Genomic DNA, 24,580 nt, shown 5'->3' with positions numbered 1-24,580 from the left:
TCCAGTATTTTTATTTAATGAAATTATTACAAATATTTGCTGTAGCATCCTAATATTTGTTCCTAAAGATCTATTTACATATATATGAAACAATCAAGGAAAATTTTCAATCGAAATAAGCGAACCACAAACTTGTTTACGGGATCGTCCATATATGTAACGCGGCAAAAGGGGAGAAGTTTGACCTTGCGTTACGAAATGTGACAAGAAGGGAAGCGGTTTACACCTCCGTTATGTAACACATGTTTTTTTTTTTAGCAATAATTTTTATTTTTATTCTAGGTTTATATGCATTTTTTAAATAAATAATTTTATTTAGTTCCTTTCTTTTTTATAAATAAACAAATAAATAAATATTCATATTGTTTTGGGAAATTGTGAACACATAGTCTATATATCATACAAAATGAACCATACAGAAGGGATTCGAAGATGCTAATAGACACCAGTATAGCGGGTGACGAACTCTGCGTGCATTAAAATACAATAGAACTCCGTTTTGCGGCTATTGCCGCATTGCATTTATGGCACAAGAAATTTTTTCGGAGTTGTTCGCGATTGTAATTACCGCTTAAAAATACCCTTGTGTATCCTACATGTACGCTATTTCTGACATGATTCAAAACTTTTGATTTGAATCATTACCCGATACATTCTTCTAAGGAGTTTCGCGTGCAAAACAGAAGAAACTCTTTTTCTTGAAATATTTTCCGCGACGGAACGATCCATTATTTGCAGAGCAAAATAAAATATTAAAAACCTAATTCGTATGATATTCATCTCGTACTAAATGATTTTTTTAAAATTATTATTCGAATTTTCCTGGTAAAATTGAGTTTATTCGTATTCTGAAACTGATTTAGGAGAAGAATAATTTGAAAAAGGATAAACTCAAGCATGGATATTGAAGTTAGATCCGTTTTCGAACTGTCTTATTGTATAAGTCATACTTGAACTAGCACTATAATGTCCAGCAAATCTGAGCTGTATCAAAAGTTATTTGAAAGTTCTAAAAAAAATCCTACGCAAATAGAAAGTACAAATCTTAGTTAATGAAATGGGACGTAATTGTAAAACTAAAACGAACAGTGATAAAGAACTGGATGAAATGATGTCGGCAAGAATAGAAGCAGAATCGAAAGCAGCTACCAAGAAGAAATCTCTCTTCTTAAGCTTATTTATTCAGGTAAATCCCTTTTCTTTGTTACTTTTAAAATATACTAGTTATTAGCTATTATTTGAAAACAATTTATTGAGCTGGAGCGAGCTCAAACTCTTAAAATCAATTCCCTTTTGTGCTTTAATGGAACGCAGAATACCAAATTCACCAGTGCCATTTTTATGGTACTTCAAAGACAGGTGATTTGTAGCACAGAAGCTTTCACCTTCAGGCCAAAAAGTCATACACCACACAACAAATGGGTGAAATATGCATCTAAGATAAAATTTGATGAGAATGGATTTTTAACATTTTCAAACGGAATTTTCAATTCAGTAAAGAACAAGTTACCAGACACGTAAGGACTCCTTTAGTCAAAAGTTTTTTTTTTTTTTTTTTTAAATCAACCATGTTACAAACGACATTACATTTAATGCTTTTTACAAGTAAAAACTATAGTTCTATTTCAAACAAATTGTATGGGCTCTTACTTGTGCAACAATAGCTTCTCTTTCCATCTTCTGGTATTTTCGAAGAAGGACGAGTCCAGCTACCACATCGGAAGGAACAACATCAAGGTCACGGAAAAACTCAGACAGAAGACGAGCAATGTCGGCAAATGAGTTCTGAAAAACAAAGGTTCAAGCACTTTAATAATAATAATAAAGTGTAAGCTGTAATAATGTTTTCGTAGTTATTGAACAAATATCAATTGGCATAAAAATATGGTTTAGAATGAAAAATACTATGCATTATACGCACAATTCTATCTATGGTTATGAAGGTATTCTTAGAAAATGATGGGATCACAGAGTACAGTATGATTAAATGATTTCTCAATGAATAGAAAATATGAGGAAAGGGACAATCCGTACAAAATCCACAGACTTGAAATAGAAAATGCCCTCTCTTGTCCGTGAGTTGAGCGTTTCATTATTGAACCTCCCAGGGGCGGATCCAGGACTGATTTCTGGGGGGATACTGCTACTTAGAGCTACTTTTAAGAGCTCCAAACTCTGAGATGGGTTATATATATATATATATATATATATATATATATATATATATATATATATATATATATTAAGAAAGGTTCCTCTTCTGGAAGGGACGATCGCTCCCCCCCGGATCCGCCACTGGAACCTCCATGACCTCTGTACTAAGCACATTAATTATGTCGTTGAAATAATAGTAAATAATATTATATTTTAACTTTTAGTATTTGTTAATGATATGAAATTCAATATTAACTACCTAGTTCTTTTCATTTATTTTTTTAAAATCCCATACTCTAATAATTGAATGTCTCTTTATGACCGAGTGGATAATACGCGTGGTCCTGGATTCGATTCCTAGTCGGTATACTTGTCTTGGGTACTAAATCAAGTAGTGGGTCGCATCCAACTTTAAACAATGGGTCTCGTCCTCTATCGCCTCGGTGCTGAAAGAGAGAGAATAAAATAAAAATCGACGAATCGAATAATTGAACATTCGAATAAAATGATTGTTCGAATAGAGAACAAAAATATTCAAATTGTTCGAATTATATTGAAAATTATTAATATCAATTTATAAGACAACTCAATCATTTTATTACAGTATTAGCAGAAGCCCATTCTTCCCAAGGAATGGAGTGAACAATATGCAATCAGCAATACAGTATAGTCAAGAGCTCTAACTCAAGAGCTTGGGAGATATTCTACACATTTAGAAACTCCAGAACGTATATCCCCAAATTCACTGTGGAATGGAAAATCGAAAAAAAAAAAAAAAAAAAGTTTCTACGCGATTACATTTGGTGAAGATCTACATATATCTGTGTACAATATTTAGAGGCTCTAGTTGAATCTATTCTGAAAAACACACATACACAGAGAGACTCATAGACACATTCTTTTATGTATTGGTAAAAATAGAGAATAAGGTTAATGATTAATGGCCACATTTTCCTTTTCACTACTAATTAATTATGATCAATAGAGACATTCCATCACATAGTAATATGAAGACTTTAGAGTAACAGAAAGACAATAGTACTGAACAAATACTGCATTGGAGTTGTCAGCAACATCTGTATTCTAATTGTTGTAGTTGAGTGCTGATACAGCAATGAATGGGAAGAGAGACAGACGAGATGTCGAGCACAGATCAGTTATTCTCAATGTTTAAATAAGGCCACAAACCACTTGGTTTCTATTAAGCACTCTGAATTAGCCATTCACAATGTTAACTGAACTCATCCTTTACAATGTTCTCCTGCAAAGTTTGACTTTTTCTCTATTAGTTCTAAATTTAGTTCTACGGGGTGTTTCAGAAAAACATGGCACAAATTTAAGGCATGCAGATACTAGAAATAAATTACACGAATGTGGATCCGAAAATGTTAGCTGTTGAGGTGTTAGGTACTTTCGTCAGGTTAAAAGAAATATTGCGTCGCTGTTAGAATTATGAGCGTCATTGTTAGAACAACTCAAATAACAACAGATACAATCTTAAAGATTTTATATATACAGGGTGCCTCAAAAGTCCCCTGATATAGGATAACTCTGCTATTATCAGAGTTAAAACAAAATGTAAGACGAAAACCCGTCTCCAAATATGATGTTCTCAATCTGAAGTGAAGGATTTTTTTTTTAATCGGACGAGCCGTTTGGGCTGTACACTCTTTATGCGCCCAATGTTTAATGAAAATGCAACGTTGCCATTTACCTGGATCCACAACATAAAGTAAATGGGGCTGGCCATCGACACGTTAGTGTAAAAAACAGTCACTTCATTCACTTATGTTGTGGATCCAGGTAAATGGTAACGTTGCATTTTCATGCAACATCGGGCGTATAAAGAGTATACAGCCCAAACGGCTCGTCCGATTTAGAAAATTTCTTCACTTTAGATCGAAAACATCATATTTGGAGACGGTTTTTCCTCTTGCATTTTGTTATAACTCTGATAACAACAGAGTTATCCTATGTCAGGGGATTTTGAGACACCCCCTGACATGTTTGTATGATTGAAGCGATTGTATTCAATTATAAATGATTGAAGCGATTTCATAAATTCACTGTAGCTCTAGTAATTGAGATATTGTAGCAAAACTCAACAGTAACGTAGAAAAAACTCAAAAAGTTTTGTTTGTTGCTAGTGTACTTCTAATTTCTCCTACGAGAGCGCAGCAGTGAGCAGTGTGCCAAAATGGTGACAGGCGCCGAGAAAGCATTTCATGTCATGGCCTGCACGCTCTCCTGCCCTAACCCCATGCGATTTTTGTGTGGGGTTATGTGAAAGGTTCAGTGTTCACACCTCCTCTACCAGCAAACCTGCCTGAACTTCGAGCCCGCATCAACAATGCATTTGAACTCATTGATAGGGACATGCTGCGCCGAGTGTGAGAAAAACTTGATTTTCAGCTTGATGTCTGTCGAATCACCAAGGGGGCACATATCGAACATTTGTAATTGTTAATAAAAAGTTTTTGAGTTTTTCTATGTGTGTGAAAAAAATGCAATATATACAGTAATTCAGTTATTATAGAGCTGTGAAATCGTTGCAATCATTTATAATAACCATGTATATATAGTACTTAATTAAATTAATAATCCAACAGAATAATTAAAAACTCTTAATTATTATTGGCAACAAACGATATACTTTTCAGCGCCTACAAATCGCGTTCGTTGATTTTCTCGAAAACTACGCATTAGAGTTTATCCAGAAACACTTCATTCGGTTTAGCTACATGTGATCTATGCAATGATATACGTCCCATCTTTAGATATGATTATAGATAATCGAAAATTAAAATTTAAGAATTAATCTTGATTTTGAGGTGTACGACGGGACTGGTGCCAGAAGTAGGCGTTTGAAAACCGTGTAGCTGGACGAAAATTTAGTGCAAACATTCTAAACTGTTTATCACTAATGAACTGATGTTTAAGCTATAGAATGTCACTTATTTCTTCTTCCTAACTTTTATCGTTTCAGACTAATGGAGCAGTCCATAACATCCAGTGCTGACTTTCAGTTGAAACAGCGAGTTGTCACTACGAAAAGTTGCGCGCCCAGGAACACTCATCGTCGGCGACGAGTCGTGGATACGTCATTACGACCTGGAAACAAAGCGTCAGACGATGGAATACCGCAACACGTCTTCTTCTCCGCTCCAAAAATTCGAAGTTCTTCCATCTGTTGGCAAAGTGTTGTTGGCATTTTGTCTTATCCTGCCTATAGGTTGGATCTTACGCTCTGCGACTTTTGGCTCTTCTCCAAACTTGAGGATCAGTTTAAGGGCCAACGCTACAGTTCTGACGCGGAGATAGAAGCAGCAGATCAGCAATGGTGTCGCCAGTAGCCACCACAATTCTTCGCCGACAGCATAAAAAAAAACCTTGTTTCACGTTGGCGCAAGTGTGTTGCCCATAATGTTGACTATGTTGAAAAATGACGCCATTGCAAGCTTTCCACTGACACCTGTGTCGGTGCTATCCGTCAAATACAAATAGAGATATCACCTTGGAGGCATTACTTTCTGAATCACCCTTGTAGTAAAGTACAAGAAATCGTTGGAGAAATCAGCAACGACTGTATTGACTGCAAAGCAACAAGACAGTCATTCTTATGTCTAAAACAAGGCCCGTAAATTTATAATATGAACCCCGCCCAGAGTCCGAAATATGTTTTAGCATTTAGGCTTGAGTCCAGGCCGAGCTTAGACCTATGTGTTAATCAAATGAGCTCGAAATAAGCCCGAACTACAGAAACTTAATAAATAACGCAAAATTGTATTATTTACAGCAATTACAGATTTAATTTTGCAATTGTGCTTTAAAAGTTCTCCAGAAACAACGGTCTAATAAATATCGTTGTACAGTATGACCATAAAGTTAGGACCAAAAAGGCCCAAGAAATATTAATTGTATATTTAAAAATTTACTGCCTGAGCCCGGCCTGGGCCCGAAGTGATATATGCTTTGTAGGCCCGAGTCCGGCCCGTAGGCTCGGCCAAGCCCGTGCAGACCTCTACATGCTGAGAAGGAAGGAAATCAATGTTGGCGGATCTGACAATTACCATACACACTAAGGTAAGTTGGATTCTTATAGATTTTGACCCTGGTACGATTGATAATGGACTTTTACTGGCGAAAGATATTAATTTCTTTAATTTAACTGAACTAACTTCTCACGAAGTAATAACTGGTCTGTAATTTTAATCAGAATATATATAGTATTTACATATGTAAAATAAATATTTCTATTAAACAGAATTTTACACAATAAAATAATAAATTGGAGGGATTTTTGATATATTAAATATTCCACTTACCAGGTGTGGAAGCCACAGTAATTGCCAGTAAACCAGGAATTATCATGTAATTGTTTGTTAATTTTTAAAAAAAAGTTTATAACAATGTTTTATTCATTGAATTTATATATCTGAAAAAATATTAACTAGCTGTATTTTATCACAGGTTCCTTCGAAGCGTGTGGGTCCAACCTTGAATGTCAATGGCCATTTTATGGTTTCGCTTCAGCATTATGATACAGCTGGAGGGCTGCTTGAATCAAAAGCCTTTAAACTTCAATATTAAAAGCAGATGTATACAAATATAACATTGATTAATAATATCTATACCCACCTTAAACTCAAGAGGGTGCCAATTGCAGCCCAGAATGACGCCCCTACCCTGGTACTATTAAACGCACGCAAGAAGTTAACACTCTTTGTAATTATAAGATATTACGAATGTTAAACATTGAATTTTAACAATATTTTTATCCTGTTCGATTTAAATCCACATATGACATATAATAAAAGACGAAACGTTCTTCTATGTTTTATCACTGGATGTAATGACGTGGCGGCATCAGAAACTGCGCCACATACTTGTGTCCATACTGACGAAAATCGTTCAAACTTTGGTGCTTGGTTTCATAGGTGTCACTAAGTAACGTGAATACGAGGCCAATAGTCACTTTCAGTTCGCTGCAAATCTCAATCAGACAGGGATAAATCTAAAGCTATGAAACTGCGACAATTCAGACAGGCAGTTTTTAGTTTTTGAATTACATTTAGCAAATTTATTTCCACTTCTGTTCGTAATAACTTTAATCGTCGTATGCCAGTGGGTAGTGCTCTTGACTTTCAACTGAGAGGCATTGGGTTCGAATCCCATGGCAGACCATATTAATTGATATATTTCCAGGGTTTTCCTAAATAGAAATTAAGGATGATTTTTTTAAAATATAGGCCCTGGAATACTTTATTTCTTTTACATTCCAATTGTTGTTGAGTGCTAATAAATCCAGTGTAAATTAGTATCGCAGGATGCATAAGTATGAATGTTTGTTATTTAAATAGGCTTAATAATGATAGAAGAAGATGGTGGCAAACCGAATTGTTAGTGAAAATGAAATGAAACCTTTGAAGTTTTACGTCCCACGATTATGCCAGCTAGGCTAAAGGAAACGGTGATTATGAGAAATGCACGAAATTGTGGAATGAAGAAAGGAGGAGGAAACAGGAGAACCCCGAGAAAATCCACGCACACCGTGTCTGTTCACCACAAAACTCACGTAGCACGAGCTCGTATCGAACCAAGGGTCACGCACAAGAGACGAACACTCTACCACTGAGCCATAGCGGTCCCTCTGAATTGTTAGTGTTCATGTGTAAGGAACTGTATCATGAGGAACATGCTAAAGTGTATAGTGGCAGGAAAGAGAGGGAAGGGGCGAAGAAGACTACAATTAATGGACGACATCAAAAGACAGATCGTATGTGAAGACGAAGAGGCTAGCGGAAGACTGTGGAGCATGGAACTTTCTCAGTTACAAAAAGTGACCTGTCAATAATGGCAGAATACCTATCATGATGATTAATGGTAAGGTAATCATGTTAAGAAAAAACTGAATTACATCAAGATAAAAATAAATGTACGCAGGTTGTACATGCTGAACAAAATCCATCGAAGAAATATAAATTGTATAATTCAGTAGCATTAAGTTCGTGACAGGTATGTAGACAAATGTTGATTGTTAAAAAAAATGTAAGATTTTTACCTTATGATAATACCACAAGAGAGTATAACGAACGTGCGAAGAAGTCTGATCTATTCCTTTTGGTGATCTAATTCAGTGGTTCTCAACTGATGTGTCACGACACATTGGTGTGCCACGCAGTCCCTTAAGGTGTATCGCGAAATTTTAGAATTTAAAAATCATGAATTTAATAATAATTAGTTAATCTCGAGACAAACTGTACCATCAACACTTCCAGTGTTAGCAATAATGCTCAGTGCTATATAGAGTCATTATAAATACTGATAGGTTTTACTGTTATAATAGATATTATTATTATTATTATTATTATTATTATTATTATTATTATTATTATTATTATTATTATTATTATTATTTATAATAAAAATATCAATCAAGTGTGTCGCGATGTCTTGGACGTTCAGGAAAATGTTCGTCAGAAAAAAAGGTTGAGAACCACTGATCTAAATAATAGGAAGCAAACTGTGTTTTATACATTTTCATGTTATTATCTTAAATCGAATTCACTATTAAAATCATTAATCGCTTCATGTTTATCACATCTTTTCACATAAAGTTCAACGAATTACATGCAGCATGCTGTGAAAAGTATGAATGTTTCTTTTTCGTTCTTTACATAGATAAGTCAGTTTATATATATAGGACGCTACGTTTTAAAGCTATGGTTTACATGGACTCCTGGTAAACCACACATTAAGCTCATTCATGTGAGTCATAATATGGCGAAAAAGATAAAGTTAGTAACTCACACACTACGATGGCTATTTCTTCTCTTATCGACAGCCTTCTTCCCTTTTCCTCGTTCCAAAGATCACTAGCATAATGGGCCCCATCACACTCTGCAGCCTCTTGTCTCCATTTGGTGGAATGAATCATAAATGATTCAACCAGTCTATCACGGCTTCAATTCGGACATGGAAATTACTGCAGGGTCAGTTTGTGGAGTGCAGAAACACAGGAAACAACCTTTGACATTTCGGCTGCAGCGTCGGTCGGGGGCTAAGCTCCAGGCGGTGAGGGGGGGAATGGAGTTTTGCAAAAGGACCTTGAGCCGCCCTCCCGACTAGTTAAAGGGACGCAGCCAAAAAGAGCTAGACTGGCTGTATGTATTCGACTAACACAAATTTCAAACGCTACGTGCTGCCTGCACTGACTTCCCCTTAATTCCACTCTCATTTTTATTCATTGATCCATATTTTACGATTCTTCTTTTATATTCGGAAGCTAATTTCACAGGCACAAAATACATAAAGAGAACGGAAGCACTGGAAGATAAAAGTTAAATTGGTTCAAATGAAGGGAGCTTGTTCTATTCTACCAGTAGAAAATTACGTAATATTCTTGTCTCTATTGCTAAAGCATTTCCATTTGCTTTATTTTTGCGACCATTATTGGATACTATAATAGTTTCTGTTCCGGGAATGACAAAGCCAAGCTCTTTCTTGAACCACCACTTTAGTAGTCTATGCATAAATGATCTCTTTTTGTTTTAAAAAGAGATTTTTAATAAGAATACGATATAATTATTGTTATATCAAAAAGCATAAGGACTTGAATATGCAGTATTCAGAAAGGACCAGTTAAAACTTTCATTACCGTATAGGCAAATACATGCTACTGGAAAATGTCATGGTTGAAGTTTTTTTCTATATATATAAAAAAAGGATGGATAAGATTGTAAATTCGATTTCACATTCCATCATGTAAATTTACTCGAACCAGTACACCTGTATGTGAATTTTCTCACTTTTCATCCTTTTCATTACTTTATGATACCCACAAACTCTCTACTCAGAATATTTTCATTCATTCATTATATGCGTCCAATCAACAATACTGGTCATGAAGCAATAGGCTCCTGGGAACTGCTAGAGAAACTAGAACCGTATGCTGACTTAAAAGTAGGAGAGAACTCTCGCAATAAACAAGTAAATGTGCTGTGATTTTGTGTGGTGTCTTTGTCGTTTCTGTTCTTATCATTTATTTACTGGCTAGCGCTCGCGGTTTTAATACACAAGGTTTCGGGTTTGATTCCTGGTGAGAAACCATTAAATTTTGAATATACTACGATGCTTCGGATTCAGAACGCAACTTATGAGGGGAAAGGGCAACTGCTCTCCCACTTAAACTCTCCTACTTTCGAGGGATCCACTTTAAGAAAAAAACGTGCTTATTCCATATGGTACGATATGAATATAAATGTATAAATGAAGCATAGGATAGATTCACCACATTAAAAAAAAAAAAAGAAAAAACTGTTAAATAAAAGGAAAATGTGACAGCTCATTTCAGTAAAATGTCTACTATTAGGATGTAGTTACTCCAAAACTAATATACATATCTTACGGCTTTAAGTTGAATGAAATGAAATCGTTAAGTTTAACATCCAACGATTATGCATTTTAGGCTAAGGGAGACAAAGATTAAGGCAAGTGAACGATCATGGAATACTTGGTAGAATGAGAATTTGGGAGTAAATGGGAGTATCCTAAGAAAACCCACCATCACGATGTTTTCTACCACAAACTTACTTGGCCGGGGATCAAACCAGACGTAAGCGCTCTACCACTGAGCCACCGTGTCCTCTGGCTTTAAGTTGTATCAAATATTATTCTCTCGATATAATTTGTAAAGCCGTGCATGAAATGGGGCCAGCATACCGTTTCCAAAAGAACTGAAAATAATTTAAGGTGTTGCCGCTGGCCTGTCATCTGAACAAAATATTTCCTTTAAATGAAGCATAAATGTAGAGGCCTCATTTAGTAGCAGTTTGCGTCAACACAGCGTGAAATGAAATGAAACGAAATCTTTGAGTTTTACGTCTCACAGTTGTGACGGTCAGGCTAAATGAAACGATGATGATGAGAAATAAATGAAATGGTAAAATGAAGAAAGTGGGAGGAAACGGGAGAAACCCGAGGAAACCCACGCACACCGTGTTTGTCCACCACAAAGTTCAGTTGGCGGGGTTGTGATCGAACCTGGGACTCCAAGCACCAGAGGAGAACGCTTTACCGCTGAACCAACGCGGCCCCAACACAACGTAAAGTTCGTATTCTATTTTGCAATAGTCGGCATTGCAGTTATACCTATTTATTGCATTATTTGCATTGCGTTTCAATGCGATGCGATGCGATGCAACAATTTTGCGAAGATCGTTACGGAATAAACCCCTGCTTTGAAAAACGCTGTGGTCACGAGAACTAATATCGATGCTTATTAAGGTTTTAATTTCTAGAGGGGTGATTTTATATTTCAAATTTTTTAGGGGCCCAACGCCATATTTTTCTATAAGGTTCCAAATATTAATGCTTGCCCTTTCAAAGAAAAGTTTGGATTGTACCTTAAACTCTAAATCCATGTCTCATATAGCATCAATGCTGAAAGGGGACGCCAAATTTCAAGAAACATAATCATTTTATTTCTTTTCTTTCCATTATTGTTCGTCTTCTGTAGAAATGTTTGAACATAATAACTTGCCGCGTGCCAGCACTCTCTCAAAATACATAATGGACATCACATTCAAACTTCATATTTATCATTACAGTAGGTAAATCTTCATTCTTCGCCAAGTAGTAAATACAATTAATGTAGATATATGTATGATAGAAGAATCTGGTTCTTGAGTTAGAACTTACGCTGACAGAAAATTGAAATCGTTGTAAAGTCCCTGAAAGTGGTTTTATCAAGGTCAGAGTAACGCATTTAAGTAATTGCCTTACACTCGAAAATGGTATACTTAATCCATTTCATGGACATAGACAAAACCTAGAAAAAACATGCACATTGCTGCACTTTTACACTGTTTATCAGCTTCCGGCAATTAAAACTGATGCTTGGTAGCTAATACCTATCTTGAAATTCCACTGAAAACGTTGCCGACCATCCTGACTGGGGTTTTCCAGGGTTTTCCTCAGTTCTACCAGGCAAATGCCGGGATGGTACCTACTAAACAGGCCCTGGCCGACACCTTCCCAAATCCTTTCTATTGTTGTTGTTGTTGTTGTTGTTGTTAGATATCTATATATATAAAAGAGAACGTACAAATACTTTGTTAGCTCATCACGCTAATACGGCTGAACCAATTTCTTTCATTTTTGGGGGGTTATTAAGATTTGGACCCTAGATGGTTTTTATCATATCACTTTAATTTTCAATTACCAGTGTCTTGAGATAATTGACCATTCAAGTGTCCATAACGTAGAAATCCTTTGTTAGCTCATCATAGCTAAATCTAACCGTATTTATATGCAACCCACATGACCGTGTCACTCGGCGGGTTAACATAAATGACAGGCGATATAATGTTAACATTTACTGCAATCTTCTATGGTTTTTATCATATCACTTGAAAGCGAAAAAGTAAAAATTATCTAAGTAACAAAGTTTATTGCGTTCCGGGGTGACCCCAGCGAAGCGGGGTGAACGCTGCTAGTCCAGTATAAAATGTATTCTGAGCTGTATCTGGTGGTTGTTAAACAAATAAATAAATAAATAAATAATTAAATAATCCAGTAGGTTTGAATTAAATAAACTTAAAACGTACGTACATACATAAATGCCATCCTTTTAGAATTTCGTATAATAGTGTCACTGTCATATATAGGGAGATAGGAATAAAATTTTACTTTATGAAATTTTTGATGGCTATTCAATACATTCAATTTTTTATATTCATTCCGTGTTTATTTTATTTGACTGACATGCATTTCAAATATAAAGTCGAGACCAAATAAAATAAACATGGATGGAATATCAAAAGTTTTATTCTGTGAAATGGAAAGATCTACGTGAAAATTATGTAGAATAGACTTAGTCGTAGAATAGAATCGTAATGTAGAATAGTCGTAATGTAGAATATAATTAGTCTGGACAACGGAAGTGATCGGCAACAGTGATGTAGAGACCTGCACGGGCCGAATTTTTCGGCCGAGCCCAATCCAGCCCGACTGTACCTAGGCCCGGCGCAGCCCGGGCTCGAAAAGTTTTGGAGATTTTCGGCCCGAGCCCGGCCCGATAAGTTTCTTTAAATTCTTGGCCAAGCCCGCCCCGGGCCAGATAAATTTTAAAAGTTTCATTTTGTAACATTCTTCAACGTTTGCCTTTATTCTAATTATCGTTTAACGAAAGTCAATAATTATTAGAGAATTGCAATTAATCGGCTCCAGCCCGTCCCGACCTGAAGAGAAATCAGTGTCGGCTCGCTCAAGCCCGGCCCGCAGGCCGGGCCGGGCTTCGGGCTGAGCCCAGTCCGTGCAGGTCTCTACAGTGATGGGAGAAGTGAGTTCATTAGGCGGCAAGGTATGACTGGCACTAGGTTGGAAGAAAGGACTCGCTGTGTTGACCTGACTGGATGAGAAAAAATATAATCTGAGAGTTGAGGAGTGAAGATGTCTTGGAGGTAGTCGGCAAACGCATTGGCGCTTTTTGTACGCTTCAATATAGTTTTTTTTTTTTTTTTTTTTTTTTTTTTTTTTTTTTTTTTTTTTACGAAACGTTGGATCTGATTGTGAAGGCGCAGGGCTTCAGGGTTTCGTGTTCGGACGTAGTCACGATATGCTTTATGCTTGACGTGAGCGTTTAATCTGAGCGAGATACTGCGGAGGCAATTTAGGTTGGTATGGAGTGGAACTGGTAGTTGGGATGTACAATTCAGATGCACGGGTGATCTCGGAAGTGACTGTAGTGACGTGTGAATGTGGTTCGTTGGATGATGTAGGAGGTTGGAGATCTGCAGCAGCAGTGGTAAGATATGCGCGATATTTATCCCAATTAGCTTTATCAAAGCGAGGCGTTCGGAGTGGTGGAAGTGCATTGTGCGATCGAGCAGTGCCAAGATGATATGAAAGTTTGACCGGGGCGTGGTCACTACCAAGGAGATCAAGGACTGTGATAGTACTGTTACTAGTATGCGTATTTGATGTGACAGCGATGTCAGGAGTGGTATTTGACACAGGTCTAGTAGCAGATGGAGGAATATGCATTATGCTGGTTGTATGAGTTATAATGTGGTCTGTAAAGCGTATGCGTTCATTTGGAGTGGGACTATGAAGATTGATATCGGCGAGGATGATGTAATGTTTACAGGTATAAGAAAAATGACTGAAAAAATCAAGTGGGATGGAGTGACCTGGTCGAACGTAGATAGTAGCAAAAGTGATGATGATTGACTTGAAGTATAACGTAACGATGATATGCTCAGGAAGGTGTGCAACAGGACAAATGTGATGGCGATGTGGTATCTGATTGCGAAAGCGAATTGCTACTCCACCATTGGTCTGAAAGGTTGGAGCTGCATTGCCATGACGAATGAGTGTGTAGCGAGGAATTGAACAGATGGTAGATTTTGTGAGAAAGGTCTCATTGAGCAAAACTACAGATGCGTGCTCTTCGAGTAACAGTGCTTCGAAAAGGGTTTTGTTGGTAGGTAAGGAGCGAATATCCATGAAAAGAAAGACTAAATCCATGATGACAGGGTGCTAGGTTAAACAGTTGTTTCTTGACGTGATGTATGAAAATGAACGTAATTGTTGGTTTAGGTGGCGTAGAAATTGACATAGAAGACAGATTTAACAGCTTTGGTAAGTTGTTGTAGGATATGATTGCGTTGAAATGGATGAATGTTTTGTAGGGTGAGCGTGAGAAATTGAAGAAGCTGCTGGGGGTAACTGGATCTGTGGTTTAGAAATCGGTTTTAGGTGAAGAGTCTGGTATCCGGAGCGGTACGACTAAATCAGGATGTTGGTTGAGGTTTGTGCTTGCATTTATACCTATAGGCCGGATGTTGTTCGTGGCAAGTGGGGCATTCAGGAGGCTGTTGAAGATAGGTGCAGAGTCGCGTAGAACGTGGTCCTGTGCAATGTCCACAGACTGGCTGATTTTTAACCGTGTTGTGATCATTGTAGATTTGACAGTTTTCGCATCTCACAGAAAGAGGAGCTGGAGAGCGTGAAGATTCTACGCTATGGCGACGTTTATAGATGTATGCGCCAGTAGTGAATAATGCATCGATCGTATCTTGTGAAGAGGTAAGAACGCGTACCATATAAGTTGCTCCTTGATTGTTCCGTATACGGATGACTTTATAAATGGTATGTCCCTCATGTTGATGCTCTTCATGAATTTCGGTGTCGGAATAAGTTGGGTCAACCCCTCGGATGACAACAGATAGATATGGTGGATGTTTAGGCAGCGCGCTTGTTTCTAACGTGTAGAGGAGAGAGATATAAGAGTGGCGTTTTCCCCGAAGATCTCAAACGAGGCCTTGTTTCTGACAGTGATAGCGAACTGTGAGTCGATCGACTTTAAGATGTACCGCTACGTGTCTTAACTACTTCTGCTAGTGGAATGCTTGGTAGATATTTCCTGAGTTGTAATGTGATGAACTTCTCATTGCTGTACTTCGTGTCATAATTTTGAAGAAGGAATGAATGTAGAATGTGGCGATTATGAGGCTGATTATTAGTGAGAGATGTTTGTGAGTTGAGGATGGTTGTATTGCTATTATCATCGGCTGCATCCATATCAGAATTTCCAGAAATGTCGTCTCTGTATTGCTTCTTCGACTGATGTCGAGGCTGTTTGATAGTATCAGCATACAGCTGTGTGTTTCGTGGAGACCTAGGCTGGGTGGAGACATTTAAAGTTGTTGAAGCGGTAGAGCTGCCGGAATGGTCCTCTGCCGATTGCCAGTATCCTTCCGCTTGACCACCTTCGTGCTCGAAGCGGATGGAGCGACAAATACCGGAGGAAGACCACCGTGTAGTCCATCCACCTTTGGTCCACAAGCAGTGTGATCTGCCATAACACAGACCGATAGATTTTTGGAGAGCCGTGATACACTAATATGAGGCGCAAATGAGTGATGAATATGATAAAGGTTGGACAGCCCGTTTGGATAGTTATCCAGGAGGAGTGGCTCCTCTGGCTTGATCCGTAGATCCGGACGCCCTTGGCTTGATAAATCTGATGGACAGATCTCTAGAAAGATACAGAGGAAGAGGTTCAGGATGTGGAGAAGGAATGATATTGCAAACCTCGTCACCATAAACAAGGTAACGCTTGAGAGCAAGCTCTGGAAAATGTCGTCCAGAGAAATTTTTTAAGGGTGCGGGAATAGGGTTAATTTCATAATTCTTTATTCATCAATTATTTTATAGGAGCAAAGAGACCTCTACTGCCAGCCATTAGAGGGTTACGCCCTCTCTTTGGCATATATTCTGGAAGGATTTCTATTGATGATAAGATAAATGAAGATGGGCTAAGTGCAGAAAGTATGAACATAAGGAATAGTAATCATAATAAGTCACAATTTATATTTAAGAATAATGTAAAGTTGAGTGCAGATATATGATTGAGGTGCTAAGGTTCTAATAGGAATTCAAATACATAGAATAAAGAACAATGATGATTATGATGAATGAGGTGAAATGCTAACACATCACAGAGTTTGATTAGTGAAACAGATGCAGGGTTAAATCTTCTGTCCTGGGGCGACTCGGGACTAATGAACACATGGGGAAGCCCATGTTAATGGTGAGGATCTAGTGCTGAGATGGAAAAAGATGCGGTATATGATGATCAATGACGTATATATATCATATATTTCCATTTCATCCGCAGGAAGGTGCTCGTGTTTCACATATAGAGATACAAAAATATTTAAAGGTGAATGTTTGTATCGATAGGCTGCGTCAGTAAGAGCGTCGGTGTGAAGGATGTCCAAGAAAAGTGGATGGCCTGTTTGGATGCGAGAGCTGATGTATCTCAGGCAAAGTTGTGCGAGAGAATTGGAAAGTCTATATATTCGTATGTGAGCCACGTTGGGTATGGAAGTTTAATTCGATACGCCAGACGAAAAGCATGTCGTTCCAGTATGCTGAGTTTTTCATAGAAAGAAACAGAAGCATTGCACCAAGCGGTATGCCCAAAAGTAAGGATCGGACGGAGGAATGCTTTATATGTATGAAGCAAAACATCGGCTTTTAGTCCCCAAGATGTTCCTGTGAGACGTCGCAAAAGATTTAATCTAAGATTGGCCTTGTCCCTTAGTTTTTTCAAGTGAGCATTCCAGCCGAGCTTCGAATCGAAAACCACGCCTAGATAGGTAGCAGTGGTGGAAGGGCGTACATGATATCCATCAACAGTTAGTTGTAAGAGAGTTGGGTTTCTACGGACTTTGGAACGACGCTTAGATGGTAGAAATACCAGAGCTTGCGTTTTCTCGGAGTTGATCGTTAACTGTCATTTCTTGCACCACTTGACAAAATTATCGATTGTTGTTTGTACAGCAATGTTAAGCTGATGTACAGTTTTGCCGAGAGCAAGAAAAGCTGTGTCGTCAGCATATTGAAAAATTAAGACATTACGTGATACAGAAGGGATATCGGAAGGATACAGTATATAGTAAAGGACTGAGAGCTGATCCTTGGAGTACTCCAGTAACAGGAAAAATCGGCCAGGAGAGTGCCGTACCAACTGTAACATAAGCAATGCGATTTGAAATAAAAGAATATATTAGCCTGAGATAGCATATAGAAAGATTAAACGACTGCAATTTTTTAATGAGGCCATAATGCCAAACCTTATCGAATGCCTTCTCTTAATCCATGAGAATGAGACATGATTGAAAAGCTTTGTTATATTGATTAGTAATTATTGAGCTGAGACGACGTAGCTGGTCATTTATGGAAAAACCAGGGCGAAATCCCGCTTGATGAACAGGTAGCAGAGAAGTGGCGTCAAGGTACTTATGGAGTCGGCACACTAGAATTTTTTCCAGTATCTTACTGAAAACTGAGTTGAGTTGGATTGGTCCGTAAGAAGCTACTGAATGTACAGGTTTATTCGGTTTATGGAACATACATGTTTTGGAGACTTTCCAATCAGAGGGGTAAAACCCGGTTCTGAGGATGAAATTATATATTGTGACGAGGAGCAACAAGAGATGGCGGGGCTTCTTTGATATGTCGGTAAGATATCGTATCGATTCCAGGTGCTGTATTCCTTTTCCGTTTTAGAGCAGAGTGCAGTTCATCGACAGTGATGGATAAAGTAAGAGGATAATCTAGGTCAATGATATGCTCCGTGGAAGGTTGTAAGGCAGGAAGACAAGAGATATCTGTCCGTTCACAACTTTTGGAAACAGCTGTAGGGGTAAAAACGTCCTGTGACCGAGTAGCAAATTCGTTTGCTTTGTCTGCGTCAGAGAAGAGAGGAGTACCGTATTATTCCTATTAGAGGAGAAGTGATTTTAGTGTTATTGCCAACAAGTTGGTGAAACCGCTTCCAATAGCGAGAAGGATGTGCTTCCTCGGATAAGTTGTTACAAGATTTTATCCAGTTTCGACGTTTATAAGCAACAAGATAATTACGCACCGCTCTTTGCCATTGGTGATGTAGGCGTAAATATGCCTCGTTCACAGTTCTATAATATTCTCGAAGATGTCGACGAGTTTGCTGTATGAGTGGAACGTATGTCGGCGGTAATTTCGGTTTGTGCGGATGCACTTGTTCGGTTGGAATATGATGCTTAGCACTAGTTTGTATTGCCGTAGTGATAGTTGTAAGACAGCAAGCGAACTCGGTTTCGTTAGTTGGAGGCGTTTCACTATGAAGTGCGCGCCAAGCTCTTGCCGGTAAAGAGGCCAATTTGCTTTATCATATCTCGGGACATAATGAGGTGTGATTTCTTGACGTGGTCGTTGTCCTCGAGTTAGTGTTAGTTTCACTGGAGGTGATCGCACCCAATTGAGTCTAGAACTTTAAGCTGGCAGTCAGTAAGAAGATTCAGAGATGTAATGACAACATCAGGTGTAATCTGACTTATAGGTCTGGTGTGAGAAGGTATGACATGAAGATGGAGCTGGAGATTGTCAGTTAAATACTGTTGAAAAACTACTTTTTCATGATCACTACGACTATGAATATTAATGTCCGCCATGATAATAACATTTCGATAATTATTCGCAATGTATCCGAAATACTCTAACGGGATAGGTTGTCGTGGTCGAATGTATATCGTACTAAAATTGATGACTATGGACTGAAAGTATATAGAGCAAAGGAGGAATTCCGGGAAAGTTCTAAAAGCTGGTGGGTTATATGATCGAACTGGATACTTTGGAAAAAAGCCTATTGCAACCCCACCTTGCACACGAGTCAGGTGGTCATGGTAGTCATGACGTTCTAGTTGATAACCAGGAATGGGGCTACCATGCTCGGTTTTAAAGCAGTTTCATTAAGCGCAAAGACATTGATATGTTCCTCCAACAACATTGCTTCTAATAACAGTTTATGCTGCGAAAAGGATCGAATATTGGCAAATAAGAAAGTAATCCCCATAATGAAAGATACTATGCAGATTGTACTAAACAGCAGTTTCCAGAGAGTCAATATGAAAATGGACATAGTTGTTAGAATACGTTGCATGCAGATTGATATGGAAGATGGATTTTGCGGCAGAAATGATGTGATGAAGATTATTGGCTCGCTGAAAGGGAAATATATTTTGAAGCACCAGACTGATATAGCGGAGAAAATCTTCGATTGTTAGCGGTGGTAAGATTGATTGGGTTTGTTTAGTTGTCGTGTCAGTCGTTTTTAGTGGCATTGTTAGCTCCGGACGCTCGGGAGTTGGCACTGGTTTAGCTTAACAGCGATAACTGTAGATTGGGTGAAGTCCACTGCCACAGGTGTTACACTTTGGTGGTCCTTTTAAGTTTGGACATGCTTTGGTTTCATGTAGACCCGAGCAGTATCCACACTTAGATGGATTAGAGCAATTTGCTGTAATGTGGTCATTGTACACCTGACATTTTTCGCAGCGTATAGGTAAAGGTCCCTGAGTTTTAGATGGTTCGACACGATGTATCTTCTTATAAACTGGTGCACCTAATCGTAACAGATAATCAATTGTCTCCTGTTGCTTAGAGAGCATCCGGACCATGTAGGTCGGACAATTATTATTTCGAATACGAATGCATCTGTCTACTGTAATCCCCTCCTGTTTTAGCTCCTCTTGGATTTCAGCATCGGTAAGTTCAGGGGAAACACCCCTAATAACAACCGATAGATATGGTGGTTTGCGAGGTGGTGGAGGTTGTTTCTGCCGTTTATCTGTTAAATTTGTAATTTTGGCGTTCTTACCGAAGATTTCGCAGGATGCTTTGTTGCGAATGGTAATTCCAAAATTTGGATCTTTCGATTTCAGAATATAGCCGTTTCTAGTGGGGACGATTTGAACGAGAGTATCCCGTACCCGTGGAACGTATTTCATGATTTGTAGAAAAATCATTTTAGGATTGGTGAACTTTGTATCATAGTCTGTAAGAATGAAATGATAAAGATGATCGGTATTTGACTGTGCAGCGGTAGTAGTTTGAAGCCCTGTAACAGTATTGGTACACTGTGGATTGACTTGAATGTCCATAGATTCCATTGGAGACCGTGACCGTATCCGTTTTGCTGACTGTATTGAATCATTTGATGGATGTCTCTCTCTAGATGTAGACGTTATTGGTTGACTTCCCCAAGAAAAGTGCCGAGTGCGATTAGAAGGTACAATGGGTGCCATTTGTGCAAGTGCAGAGCTTGAGTTTGCAAGAAGTGTAGCAGGTAATCCGGAATGTCGTCCTAGAATCGATTGTCCGTTAGTGTTGCCAGAGTCCGCCATCGTAATAAGGTAGCCAAGGGCCGAAGCCCAAATGGAAATGAAAGTCAAGTAAAAGATGATGAGATGATATGAAGTTCAAAAAGCAAGTCGCCCTCCGAAAGTGAGAACTTCCGTCAACCCTCTAAGTGTTGTATGTGTGCTTTGCTCACAAATGCGTATTACAACACTTGATCCTTGCTGGCACACTAACTAGCATAAGAGGGGTTAGGCTCCTTGATTCAGTATGAGAAATTCATATTACAACTTTGCTTCTAGGTATAATAAATATTTAAGTAATTGAAATTAAGAATTTGTGTGGTTTTTATTGTTTCTATGAGCAAAGTTTTACGCGGTATATTTGATATTTATACGAAATAAGGAATAATGCATTTTATTTACTGTAATTTTTCAAGGAATTAATTTTCTGAACGTATAAATATTCTGACATTTAAACTAGGAAAAGTGCTGCCACCTATTGTTCCTATGTTCGCTACGTTCCTGTTTGTCGCCGACTATATTTCATTTCTTATAACCATTTATAAATAACTTACTCTGCACTTTATTATATTTAATAAGAATCACATCCGTTTAATAAGAAAGAAAGTATTTCTGTAAACGTAGTTGTTTGGCAACTGTATGCACACCAATGGTGTGTTACTGAAATGACTCCTCACTGTCAGATAGTCAATTAATCGACTATCATTTTTAACACTTTACTCCAATGTTCAATAGAGTAGAAGGAACTCCAGGATTCTGTTAAAATTTAACAAAACTCGGGTAGCACGGAACCAGTGTGTTGAATTGACAGTCATATTCACATTGTAAAAAATCCATAATGTTCATTTTACAACAGTTTTCTACTGTTTTCATATAAAAGATCGTTCATTCTTCAATTCGACATACCTGTTACTAATAAACGAACACTAAGTTTTTTCGCAGCCGCCATTTTCGTTTAACGAAATATAGTTAACACCAACACTAACTTGTAAGTAAGAAGTATTGGGGCAAGAATATGAGATAGTCTAAAATAAGCGAGTCTCTTGTGCAGGAGATGGCATTAGTATCTCAAAAGTCAGGCTACATGAATCGCAAAGGGTCAGGCCTAACGTTATTTGACATTAGACAGCTGAAGCTAGTGGGTGTGTAGTGTTGGAATTCTTACAATCAAAGGTAAGATATTGCACCGTGAATATGACTGACTTTGCGCAAAACTGCGCTACCTTTTACAATTTTATTTCACTAAAGGCGCAAATGCTGCGCAGACCCGTAAAGATATTTGTGCTGTTTGTGGAAAGATAAGTTATCCAGAGCAAGTTAGATGGGTCAGTCACTTTCGTTCTGGATATTTCGACGTGAAAGTCATTCCTCGCAATGGGTGACCACAACAAAAGAAAACGATATTCTGTTAATTATCGAGCAAGACAGCATGTGGGCAGTATTGAAATCGCCAATAAACTAAACACCTATCACCAAACGGCGTTAAACCATTTGGGGAAAGCTGGCTACAAAAAGAAACTCACGATGATGTGACTCAAAAATATTTATTAGATCGAATTTCTATCTCTATTGAAACCAGCAATTTAGTTGGACCAGAACCCACTAAAACCTCGTTCCGCAAAAAAAAGAAGAAAAAAAAAAACAATGTTGAAACTCATACGAGTTCATACTAAGACTGCTTCATTCGTAAGGTGACTTCTGGTAAATTGGTAAATATTTTTATTCAACTAAATCACTGACTGACACGTAACAAACTAGATCAATTTATGATGCGGTTGATCACCAGTGATGAAAAGTAAATAACCTATTACAACAATGTGCTAAAAAGATCGTGGTCCAAGGCAGTAGAAGTTCCAAAGTTTGTGGCAAAGAGCACATTGACGCCTAACAAGGTTATGAAGTTTGTTTGATAGGATTGCAAAGGCATCATGCATCATAAACTGCTGTCACGATACTGTCCTGTCAACAATTAGTGCTAGTGCAACTAGCAATTCAAAAGAAACTGCTGCAATTGGTCAATAGAAAGACTGTCATATACCATGTTGACAACTTAAGACCGCATGCATCTTCAACAATCCGTCATATATTGAGAGAACTTAGCTGCGCGGTTTTATTGCGTTTACTATATACGCTGGTGAAGAAAACGTCATTTCCGCTTCCTGTTTAGGTAGCTGGTTACAAACAAACCAGCTTTGAGCGGGCTATATAAAGAAGTTTACGTACTCGCCTCTGAAAATGATTTGCTTCGCGTTCGGATATAACCATAATAGTTTGAGATACATGCATTTTTTCGTTTTAACAAGAATGAAATTAGAAATATTGTACTATATAATATATTAAAGAGGAATAATAACAAAGCCACACTATACAACAAACAATTGGGCGAATAGTCGAATATCTCAATCTTTTTGAAGGACACTTTCTCTCCTTGCATATTCTGCCACAAAGAAATTAAAACTTTTTTTTTTTTTTTTTTAGCCGAAAGAACCCTTGCTCTGTTTTTTCTTGTTTGTTTATTTGTGACATTTTTAGGCTAATTTCACTAACTGTTTAATATATATTAATGTTCAGAACACTAATATCGTTTCTTAGTACTGATAACTGAATCACATGTTTAAAAAAACATACTATAATCTTCGAACAGTGCCTGCCCCAGCTTGGAGTGTGATACGTCAGTAGCGCAAGTTTGATAATGATTTTACCCTTGTGGTAATTTATAGGTATACAAATTTGAAACAACTGAGATTTGCAGGCAATGAATGATTTTAAAATTGGTAAATCGGAGTTCCACACATATATGTAAGACAATCACATTTCCTAACCGTACCTTACCGCACATGAATGTTGGTAAGAATATAGTACAGGCAATATAGTAAACTTTAAACCGGACTTGTTAATTTGTATAATTTCGTTTGACAAACTATAATTGATCCATCCTATCGATCTACACTAAGTAGGCATGACGAATACGGGATTATTTTTCGAAAATTAATCTACAAAAATAGTTCCGTGCAACAAAAGTATTTATGTAGAGGGAGAACATAGAAACAGCGTTAAAAAAGTATCATGGTTACTACGAAACTGAAAAGCAAATCCACTTGTAGTGATTACTAGCTCAGGCTGGTGTATGCTCTATGTACCTGTCTTTCTTACCACGCATACCCAACTTCACTGATCCGCCTGCTCCCTACAGATGCATCCTTACATGCGCTCGAGCTTCAACTGCCCTGAATAATCATAGATGTAGTGTTACGTAAAGTGACCACCCAGCGTAAGTTGGTACATACGTGTTTTCCTTATACGTTTTAATACATGTGTATCAGTGTTTCTTTCAGACATGTTTGTGGGGGGCACTGCTCCCCCGGAGCTCTGAAAGTGCCCCCCCCCGAAGGAGACCAAAGTAATACGTCTATAATATAATAATAAATAGAATAATACAAGGAGTGCCCCCCGTACTACTAAGTATGCACCCCCGGGAACATTTATTCTGCAACAAACACTGATGTGTATCTGGCATGTTACAAATCTTTACGCAGTTCGTGGCAGACGCAAAGAAAATAATTCAGTTAACAATAGGACATTAGATAGGATAGTTAGATAATTATACCTTTTAAATAATCATTTCTGGTGGCACCTTTCAACTTTACCAGTTCAAAGCAGGGAATGGACACTCGCTAACAAAACAAAATGAAGAATAAATTAGGAAATTATTTCCA

At 37.8% G+C, this 24,580-nt stretch overlaps 1 protein-coding gene across 3 annotated transcripts in view; it reads right to left on the bottom strand.

Moving 5' to 3' along the window:
• The window catches only part of inaE (inactivation no afterpotential E), a 703,344-nt gene that overhangs the window by 88,994 nt on the left and 589,770 nt on the right, over positions 1–24,580 (bottom strand). For all 3 annotated transcript variants that reach the window (XM_081728566.1, XM_081728568.1, XM_081728569.1), the window contains exon 6: positions 1,651–1,785. In XM_081728566.1, coding sequence (XP_081584692.1) covers positions 1,651–1,785 — 135 coding nt within the window. The remainder of the gene's footprint in view (positions 1–1,650; positions 1,786–24,580) is intronic.

The sequence above is a fragment of the Thermobia domestica genome, chromosome 10, assembly GCF_964235325.1.
Source record: "Thermobia domestica chromosome 10, izTheDome1.hap1.1, whole genome shotgun sequence".
NCBI classification, from domain to species: Eukaryota; Metazoa; Arthropoda; class Insecta; order Zygentoma; family Lepismatidae; genus Thermobia; species Thermobia domestica.
This window is presented reverse-complemented; position numbering and strand designations above follow the sequence as displayed.